The following is a 10,617-nucleotide window of genomic DNA, read 5'->3' as shown; positions in this document are numbered from 1 at the left end:
GGGACATGGTTTAGTGGTGGACTTGGCAGTGCTGGGTTAACGGATGGACTTGATGATCTTAAGGGTCTTTTCCAACCTAAACAATTCTATGATTCTATATAGCCAGGCTGGGCGGCCCTTGGGCTGGCCCAGTACAGCCCTTCTCATGTTCCTACAGCATGAAATGACCAAAGTTACTATTTTAAGGAGAAAAGCATTTAAAAAAACCTGACTTCAACTAAGAAGGACTGCTTGTGACTCCAAGAAGAGCTGAGCAGGACACCTAAGACTTGTATTAAAAGCCTTGGCAGATGGTTATCCTTTGCAGAGGCAAGAGGGGAAGCTTCAGAGGCAAATACAGCTGCAGAGAAGTTCTTCAGCATCCCACTGGTCAAAAAAGGCCACGAGGAAAGGAAAAACACAAAGGACTTGAGCAGAATGACATGATCACTAAACTGCAGAGGCAAAATGGGAAAGCTAAGGTACAAAATGAGTTAAGACTAATGCGGGCTGTGAAAGGCTCTGCATTTGCTTAACTGCCTTAAAAAGAGGAGGAAGGAAAAAGAAAAGTTTGGCTTGTTATTTAACCAAGAAAGAGTCATTAACCAGTGAGGTGGAGAAAGCTGGGACTTTCGTAGTGCTGCTTTTGCATCCTCCCTTACGCCCAAGGTTAGCGGAGATCGGATCTGGGATAACAAGGAACCAGGAAAGAAGCAGTGAAATAGCCTTGGAGCAGTTACAGGAGTGAGCAAGAGGTGAAGAAACGCTGCCAGGGCTGCTTAAGGAACGAGCTGAGACAATCTCTCCAGATCTTGGGGGCTTTTGCAAGTGCAGGCAGGAAGGGTGGGGGCAGCATCTTTGTCCATCGGCTATTTTTAAAAAGGTGAAGCGGCTATGGCCAGAGCTGAGCCTCCGAATTTCAGTTCTCAGAAAGATGCTATCACAAGCGGTTAAGCAAGTGTGTGAAGATAGAGCGGTAATAAATGCAATGCCCTCCTTGCCCCAAACGCGTACGTGCCACCTCCGTATGGACGGAGGTCCCTATTGCCCCCACGTGTGCTCAAGGCAGGTGGGTGAGACGACCACGATGGGTTTCCGTGCCAGGAGCATGGAGGGCGTCCTCGCTGCCCTGCAAGCTCTGCTCACTGCGCGGAGGAAGCCTGAGTCAGGTGGAGAAACAGAAGTAAAAGTGCTGCTTCTCCCAGTTTGGTTTTTTTTTAGGGCAGAATCATAGCAGTAGGCACCTGGGGAGAGCGCGGAGGAGCCACTCAACCTCTGGAGAAGAGGTGTACCGGGGGGTGCAGCTGGGGAGGTCTCTGCAGCTCCCCGGGAGCTGCTGCCTGATGTGGTCCCCAAGCTTCATGCCCGCTGTGATGGTGCTTTTGGGTGCTGGTGGACAAGTCCTCAGTGCCGCAGTCACTGCCAGCCCGGTTCCTACATGGTCCTCAGCTGAACCTCCTGCAGAAAGGGCACAGGAGAGCAAAAGGTCTTGAGCAAAGCTGCAGCCGTGCCGGAGCACACAGGAGAGGCTTGGCCTCCACCACGCTCCCTGCCTGGTGGAAAAGCAGCAGGAATCCACATGGGAAAGAACAGGGACGTGATCCGGGTCACAGTGAGAAAACCCAGAAAGAGCAAAGGGAAAAAGAAAAAACAAGCCAAGGAGCAGAAGAGGAGGAACGGGAAAGGATGGGGATGGGTGAGGGTGGCAGTGGGGAGGACTGTTGTATACTCAGATGGCGTGAAAGAGAGAAGCCAGCAAAGAGAAGAGAGAAAACAGAAGAGAATTAGAGAAAGAAGAACAGAAAGAGAGAGGTGGAAGGAACTGGAACGGAGAAACAGAAGGAGAAGAGAGACCAGAAGAGTCAGAAGAAGGGGAAGACACTGGAGAAAAATGGCTCAGGCTGAGGAAAAAGAGCAGTTGGGTGATTAATTGTATTTCTGCTGGCAAGTTCACTGGACTTTAACACCTCTGAAGCTCTCAGAGATGTCCGGGCCAGGCACAAGGAGAGGTTTATTCCCTGCTCTGCAGAGGGCACACGTCCCTCCCTGTCCCACAGAGCATCTCCTTCTCACCCAGGAGACCCAATTTCTCCAGCAAGGAAGGTTACCAGCAGGCATCGCATTTATTTAAGAGAAAAGTAGCGCATGTAAAGCAAGCTGCAAAGATGCAGAGAAAAGCTTCCTGGTCTTTGCACCAACTCTGAAGGCCACCAACGCAGCCATGCTTTTCCCAGCAGGAGGAAAAGCAGCTGCTCTAATTCAAGGGGAGGAAAGCAGGCGTGCACATGGAGCCAGTGCTGAACTCCACAGCTCTTTGTGCCTCCCCAGGTCGAAGCCGTGCAAGGGGACATCCTGGGGTGTGAGTACAGAGGCAGGGGTAGATGCATTGGGGTGTTTCTCCATGAACGGCTCCATAAAGCATCTCCTGAACAGGCTCCAGGGTAAAAAGGGACATCCGAAGGACGCTAAGAGAAGCAGGAGGAGAAGGGCGAAAAATGCTGCTGATCTTGTCTGTCAAGAGGAACGGACGCTCAGCTCTGTGACGCAGCGCTTGGCCTGGCGCTTGGCCTGCAGCACAAAGGGCTGCATCTCACAGCCCCCTGGAAAACTGGGGCAATTCACTCTGTTTCAGTTTTATTGCTGGGGAGGGTTGGAGGAGCCTCCCTGATTATTTTAATCCCCCCTTTTTGTAAATTAGACTATTTCTATATCCCCAAGACGACGCTCACCAGGACCGGTTCCAGTGGGGCTGGGAGGAGAAGCGGATGGCACAGGGCTTTGCTGCGTGCTGGGGTCCGCAGAGCTGGTGGGATGAGGACCAGGCGATCCTGAGCAGGCACAGCCGCTGGAGGGAGGCAGTGGAGCAGAAAAGCTGGCAAAAAAACCCCTTGGACATGGCTGGAGGTGGGAAACAGCCTGTCCAGAGCAAACTGGGTAGGAGAGGCACATCCATCCCCCCTGCACCAGGGCCTCTCCTGGTCCCCTGTAACTCCTCCTGCTTACAACCCAGTTGCACTCAGGACCTGCATTCATCGCATTAGACGGCTTTCTGCACTTCTGCAGCTGGGAATAAACCCCACGTGTGTCTTTTGTGCTGCACAAGTGGAAGTAGGAAGAGGTGAGGTGAGAGAATTCCTATGGCGACAGTCCTAGACTGAATCCCGCGCCCTTGGCCCCTCTTGTCTAGATGTCACAGCCCCAAATCTCGTCCTGACGTGGGTGAGATCCCCAAGGCTGCCCCAGCCCCTGGCTTGGAGGCTCGTCCCTCGTCCTGACGTGGGCGAGATCCCCAAGGCTGCCCCAGCTTGGAGGAGGAACAACGGGGCGGATTGAGGAACAACGGGGAGGATGAGGAACAACAAGCCAGCGAGGGAAGAGGGATGTGACTTACAGCCACCAAGAAGGGGACGAGCACACGCTCGTCTTTGCAGTGCCCAGTCCTTGCACGCCCTGTTTGCCTGCAGTGCCATAAAACACTCCCCGAGGCAGCAGTGGAGAGGTGACACTTTCAGATGGTGATGGATGATGCAATCCCCCAAAAGAAATAAAACCACCTGAACGATGCTTCAAAACCATCACGCAAAGAGTAAAAGATCTCACAAGAAAAAGTGCCTGGTAGGAGTCATAGGAGCAAGTCCACAACTGGAACGATGGAAGACAGGCGATGGCCAGATCCAGTAAGGTCTCAGGGGTCTGGCCTAAGGCAGCAGGCGCTCAGAGGCCCCATTCCAGTGCACACGTGGCTGCAGAGCTCGCTCTGAGCCACAGAGCACTGTGATTTTTAGTCCTTTCTGCTCTCAGGAGCCTCGTTTGAGGTGCGAGCGTGCAGGTCAGTCCTGCACTCCCCATGGGCTGTACCTGGCGCTGCGTGTCCAACCTGTGTCACTCGGAGAGAGGGTGGCTTCAGCTGCCTGGAGCAAGGAGTTCAGTGGAACACGGGAACAGGTCAGCTACTGGGAGAAAAATCACAGAAGCTTCACTGAAAATGGCTGAAGTTACAGTGACTTTGCTGCAGGGCACATTTAAAGCGTCCGCTGGAGACCCCTGTAGAATTGCCCTGTCGCAGAGCTGGCTCAACAGCACATCAGGACCTGAACTGTGTCTGCTGAGTTCAGTTAATCCTCCTTCAGTTTGTCCTTTTAGCCCCCTTCCCACCACCCCAGCTGCAAGGGAGGGACGTGCTGATCTCTTCTCCCTGGGATCCAGTGACAGGACGCCTGGGAATGGTTCAAAGCTGCACCAGGGGAGGTTTAGACTGGACATTAGGAAGCATTTCTTTACTGGGAGGGTGTTCAAGCCCTGGAACAGGCTTCCTGGAGAGGTGGTCGATGCCCCAAGCCTGTCAGTGTTTAAGAGGCATTTGGACAATGCCCTTAACGACATGCTTTAACTTTTGGTCAGCCCTGAAGCGGTCAGGCAGTTGGACCAGATGATCGCTGTAGGTCCCTTCCAACTGAGATGTTCTATTCTATTCTCGGCACAGCCTCAGCTTGCTCACCCCCTAGGGACAAGTGCCGCCCTCCCAGGTGCAGGGGGGGTGGCCAGGCATAAGGACTAGGGGTGGAAGGAGGAGGGGAGGGCAGGCAGGGTGGCTGGAGGCTGTAGCAGACAAGGGAAGGGGGCTAAAAGGATAAATACTCCTCAAAACCAGCCTGATAGGAGCATATTCCCACCCAGCTGATGCTCCGCTGCCAAACTGTCACCCTTTGAGGCCCTCTCGCACAGCAAGAGCGGGTAACACTATTTAAAGAGAACAAGATCACACAGCCTTAACCACCATTAACTGAACTCAGCAGTATCTGAAAGTGCTTCCAGCTTGTTTAAATTCCAGTTCAGTGAATCACTGTGAAACAAAAGCTTCTGCCGCTACCTCCTCCCTGGCTTATCTTACTTACTCCTGAAAGGAAAGCAGAGTTCAGGTTAAGGGCTGCCTTTATCAGGAACTTTTCACATTCAGACATGCAGAGATCTGATCTTCCGCTACCAGTGAGGCTGAAAAAAGGCAATAAAATCCCCAAAGGTCATAGGTGTGCAGAGGCTTTTAACCATTTCTTTAGATCACAAGATGGGAGTGCTAACAGGTGTGTCAGACAGGAGGTTTATCACAAGATTTGTGTCTCCTTGGGAGTTGTTCTCGCTGATGACAGAGGCAGGGACTGGGTAGGAGGGTGAGGAAGGGGTCTGGGAAAGCCGTGCTCTCAGTGGAGGGCAGCCGTCCCTCTACGTACAAGCTCTCAGGGGTCTCCATTGCCACCAGTCCGTCATATTCCCCTCTCGCTCTCAGGTAAGTACCAAGTACTACACAGCTCACACCGCAGCACCTGCCCCCTGATCCACACAGGGTGCTTCGCACACCTCGAGGACTCCCTCCCTTCTTTCCCTGCAAGCCTTCTCTTTACTCAACCAGGAGAAAGCCTCTTTCTGAAATCTAGACCGAATAAAAAAGTTAATCTAGGCAGCTTGATTCTGTTCTTTCCAGTGGGCATCACGTATTCAAGTCATGTTTTCAGTGGAACAATTTATGGAGAACTCCAAGATGCAACCCAACATTCAAACAGTTCCAGGAGTCACTGAGAGGCTGAGTAAAAGGAGAGACGCACTTAGAACACCACTAATACCTGTCTTAAAACAAACGCTTTACTATTGGTCACTTTTATTTCAAGAACAGAACAGCCTTTCATCCCAGCTCCCTCCATGAGTTGAGTGTGTAACTCAGGTAGCACAACAAGAAGCAGTCACACCCTGTAGAGCAAGAGCTCCAAACAAAGCAATCCCCGTTGAGACACTGGCTTTGGGTTTTCTTCCTCTCCCTCCCTAGGTGAGAAGCAAGCCTGGCACAGAACATGAACAGCTCCCTCATCCCACATCTGCGTGGATGCTTCACTAGCAGTAATTATGCAAATAAATAAAGAGTAGTCAGTATCCTGCGGAGTGGAGCAGATGGTGACCACAGATCATCTAGAAATAAAGTTATTGCTATGTTCTAACTGATTGGACACTGCAGGTAACTCACTTGGTAACCACCAAGAGAGGCGACGGTCTCAGATTGTGTTATCAGTTTATCAGTTCACGTTGGACAGAAAGGTGTGGGAGGACAAGACAGATCTTGTTTAATCTGCTGCCTGCCTTAAGGGCAGGAGTTTTCCCAGTGGGACCGAATCTTTGTCATTTTGATGGAAATAGGTGGGGGCAGGGGATATCATTGGCAGGCTCCCAAAACACTTGGAAATTCATCATGCCTGCCAGACTTTACCAAGGAGCGTACTCTTAGCAGCGTAAGTGAATACTCCTAAGTGTACTCACTGCTCCTGACTTGCAACAGGAGCTGCTGAGCCACCTTCACGTGATAAGGAACTGCAGGTTCAGATTTCAAAGACAGCAGGAGCCCAGTGTCACCCTGAGAACTAAGCCAGAGCTGCTGATTCATCGGGAAAAATCAAGGCAAATTAGAGCAGTACAAGGGCATGGGGAAGTACCGGTCCTGCCACACACACACACACACACACACGAGGTCAACCCGACACTCGATTCGACTTCCCTCTGCTGGTGGGACATGCTGTGACAGCCAGCATCCCAGTATCAAGTCAAGCCAGCTAAAACAAGAGATAACATGAAGTCTAATACATACGAGACCACTTGTCACCAAAGATTACCAGGTAGCCCAAGGCTGATTACAAGTGATGAGCTCACAGCAGTGTCAGTGCCCACATTGTCCATCCCCACAAGGGGTATTGGCCAGAGAACATGAGTTTGAGAGGATGAGGAGGACTGCAGGAAGAACCTCAGACTGACGGAGAAGCAGAGGAGTCCTTCGCAGGACATCCAGAGACGTCTTTGTTAGGCATCATGCAGCTGGTTCTCTTTCAGAAGAATCTTTTCTCCAGGCTTGAAGGCGGGCATCCCCAGGTAAGGGCAGCTGGCACAGCGGAACGCGTCCCCCAGGTAGCACTGGCAAGAGAAAGAAAAGCGCCTTCTGTAATCAGGGGCAACTCTCAGTTCTCTCCCCCTGTGATACATTTTTTCCAGCTTAAGAGATGACATGCTGCTCAGCACGTATCAGCACAGAAACCGCTTCCCTTCTACACCCTCTCAACACGTGCCTGGCTAGCGTGGTTAGCAGAGCTGTGCAGGGCACTGTGCTCACATGGAAGAAGCGAGTTTCCACCCCAGCCGGTGTGCTCGGGCACGGCTGCATGCTGGGCTTGGGCAGCCCCCTAACCACCACCAGGTCCCCCTGCGCTCCCATAAGGTGGTCTTCCCCGAGCAGATCACTGGTTAGCGCATGAGCAGGGAGGTAAAGGTTCACTGTTCACTCTGACTCCTACAGGGGCGGCGCTTGCGCTGGAAGAGACAGCACGCACCGGTACGGAGCACGTAGGCACAGGGCAACAGGCTGAAGCTCTGCAGAAGCTGCACAAGCCGTGTTTGGAAGCGGTAAGCCAGCTTAGAGAGCAGTCACTAGAGAACACAGTTCTTAGACACAAATCACGTACTGCAAACCACAGTATAGAAACAAAAATGACTATTTACGTTTCCACAGGCGGATTTGGGCTGTGAGCTCTTCTTCTCCTGTTCCAGCTCTTCAGCCAGGCCACATGTGCTGTAGAAAAATAAAGAAGTCACCTGCACCTTTCTGCTTAAAGGCTGTGAGTCGCCAACACTTGTTTCAGCCCTATTCACAGGCAACAGCCCTCGCTCTGTCACACAACACAGCTGACTCCGGGCCTCTCATGCTCTTCACTTTGTTCTTCAAAGTGGTTTGTATAACAAGTGTTGAAACACGCTCCGCAAGTTTAAACTGAGTGGGAAATGTCTCTACAGCACTTGCTATGTGTGCTATTTCTCCTTGAAATCTGAGAAACCAGGGTTTTAGTCAAGGCTGGGCAAACTGTGTAGCCACCTTCAAGAAGACCGTTGATCATATCAGTGTGGTAATTTGTAGAAGTTTTGGTGTGGCTAGTCAATTCTCATTGTATTTGGATTTACATTCAAATAATTAACATAAGAAAGGACATGAACCAAGAGAACTATGCTCTGAAGAACAGCAAAGTGTCTACAACTTTTTTAAAATCCATCCAACTCTAAGGGTTTAATGTTACAGTTAAAAGGTTCACCGACATGCTAATCCCAGCACTGACCAGTTCTTGCAGGCTTTCTTTTTGCCCATTTCTTTGCAGGATGGAGCTCTGAGGGACGATGGATCTGGCTTTTTCAAATCCTCTGAATCCAACAGCTCATCAGAGTCCAAAAGATCCTGAAAACGTACCATGGAAGATAACACACAGAAGACCGATTTGTCAGTAGGGAATGACATAGCTGTGTTATGTTCAAAGAAATGGTGCTATCTGTAGCACCAGCATTAAAGCACTGCAGCTGCGCCCTCTTATCCACATCTCCCCTCCGCCTTCACCACACCTCTGGGCTCTTAAGACCTCACATAGTAGATGAGGTATTTTGCCCTGGGGATGCTTTTCTACCTCTTAAGTTGTAAAGCTTCCCGAGAGGCATGACCGAAATTATTTAGAATAGGAAAGAAGAGGAGAGAAAAGGAACAACAGCAAAGCCTCACAAACAAGACCAGATACCATCTCTTCATCATTCATATCATTGGCAGAGAGTGTCCACAGCTTGGCAGTCGCTGGGTCCACAGAGGGTTTTCCTGGAGCCAAAACAAAGGAAGAAATAGTAGTTACTCCAGCCTTTGCCCCATCAACTCCCAACAAAAAGAGTTCAAACGACTTTGGAAAGCCCCACTTCACAGGTTTTTACCATAGTACTCCCTACCCCGGAGCTGTCTCCCTATTCCAAGGGATGCTTGTCACCTGAGAGGCAGGGAATCCAGACATCGCGCACCACTCCTTACCTGAAGGACCAGCTTTCTTGGCAAAGGAAAGTTTGAGCTGACTTGAGGAACCCACTTCAAAATTGGGCTTCCTGCCTTCTATCTGAACAGTGAGAAGGTCATTGCCTTGGTAACCCAAATGTTCTCGGACCGACTGGGCCTCCTTCGGGGTCAACGCTTCCTTTTGCAGCTGCAATGTACAATTTTAGGTTAACCTCATGCAGAACCCCTTATTTCAGCACCCAGTCCAGCATTCCAGTGAACACAGACAATCGGCATTTTCAATCCTAAAGAAAAACACTACCTTTGCAGTAACTAAAGTTTGTGGCAGGCAGCGTCCATGCACGTTTACAGTAAACCAGGGTAGCTAAACACCTTGTCACCCAGCAAGTCCCCAGGAATCACCATCTACGTTTCAAGGTAACTGCACAAGGGAGTTGCTGGAAGCGGTTAGTACATACGTACCTCCTTCACTTCCACCAACCCAGAGAGAGTCAGAGCTGTAAAGAGTTTGGCTGCTGTCTTGATCCTGCTGTTGTTTCCTGGAAGACACAAAAGCAGGAAGTAGGAGGGGGGAAAAACAAGAATAGAGGTCACCGAGAAACCTGGAAGAGCAAGAGCTTCAGAAGGAGGTACTCAAGCCAAACCTCTGCTTTAAAATTGGGCCCTTTCTAGCTGACAGCGGGAACAAACCAAGAGCGTAAGCAGCTTGTTCATTAGAATAACAGCCTGGGGTCACGAAGTCATCCCAGCTCCAAATCTTTTCTATGTATGCCAAAACCTTCCTCAACCCAATTTACACCCACCAGAAAAAGGAAAAAAAAAACCACCCCAAAAACCCAAACAACAAAATCCCCCAAAACATTTTCACATATTAAAGTGAACAACTCATGAAGTTTTCAAAACATGGACTCCTAAATGAACATTACATTCAGAAACATAACATTCAAGAGCCTTGTTCTCGCAGGCAAAAGCTATTACAATCACTGTTTAATCAAAAACTCATTACAGGCTTCTTCACTTGGGCACAGGATTGTGCTGAACAGAATCCATTCACGCTCTCTCGCTAGTCCCACTTGCACTTTATTCCAAGTCCACCAAATTCCAGCCTGTTAGATGTGACCTTGGAAAAAGGAAACCTCATCTACTCCAGACTTTGCATGTTTGTTCTGTCCCAGAAGTGTTCCCCCCTGCCCCTAAGGTATCACTTGCACCACAGAGCCACTGCCAGCTTCAAAGCATTGGCAAGTCTTCCCAACCTGAAGAGGGCATTTCTGCTGCCACTTACATCACCATTCGCAGCACTGTAGATTGTGCCAACAGAAACACCGTCAACATAGACGCTTCTGTTCTTAGCAGGTGGCATATTATTTCCCACTTCCATCCTGAACCAGCTCCCTATGCCAGCAAGGTTCGAATGCAGGTCAAGTATAAGACAGAGGAATAATCTTGTGTTCACCTCTGTCCTGGTTTCGGCTGGGATAGGGTTAATTTCCTTCCTAGTAGCTGGTACAGTGCTGTGTTTTGGATTTAGCATGAGAATAATGTTGATAACACACCGATGTTTTAGTTGTTGCTGAGCAGTGCTTGCACCAGTCAAGGACTTTTCAGCTTCCCGTGCTCTACCGACTGAGAAGGCTGGGGGTGCACAAGAAGCTGGGAGGGGGCACAGCCAAACTGGCCAGAGGGACATTCCATACCATGGGACGTCATGCTCAGTATATAAACTGGGGGAAAGCTGGCTGGGGGGGGCCGCTGCTCGGGGACTGGCTGGGCATCGGTCAGCGGGTGGTGAG

At 50.4% G+C, this 10,617-nt stretch overlaps 1 protein-coding gene across 1 annotated transcript in view; it reads right to left on the bottom strand.

The window, feature by feature from the left end:
- Positions 1-5,596: 5,596 nt before the first annotated feature.
- CIAPIN1 (cytokine induced apoptosis inhibitor 1) overlaps positions 5,597-10,617 on the bottom strand; it is a 6,339-nt gene continuing 1,318 nt past the window's right edge. The window contains exons 3-8 of the mRNA XM_009290741.2: positions 9,287-9,363; positions 8,843-9,011; positions 8,565-8,638; positions 8,118-8,233; positions 7,510-7,579; positions 5,597-6,927 (exon numbers count right to left, since the gene is read on the bottom strand). Of these exons, the coding sequence (XP_009289016.1) occupies positions 6,817-6,927; positions 7,510-7,579; positions 8,118-8,233; positions 8,565-8,638; positions 8,843-9,011; positions 9,287-9,363 (617 nt within the window). The 3' untranslated portion in view covers positions 5,597-6,816. The remainder of the gene's footprint in view (positions 6,928-7,509; positions 7,580-8,117; positions 8,234-8,564; positions 8,639-8,842; positions 9,012-9,286; positions 9,364-10,617) is intronic.

This window comes from Aptenodytes forsteri, unplaced genomic scaffold (assembly GCF_000699145.1).
Source record: "Aptenodytes forsteri isolate BGI_AS27 unplaced genomic scaffold, ASM69914v1 Scaffold14, whole genome shotgun sequence".
Classification (NCBI taxonomy): Eukaryota; Metazoa; Chordata; class Aves; order Sphenisciformes; family Spheniscidae; genus Aptenodytes; species Aptenodytes forsteri.
Note: the sequence above shows the minus strand (reverse complement) of the source record. Positions and strands in the feature narration are given on the sequence as shown.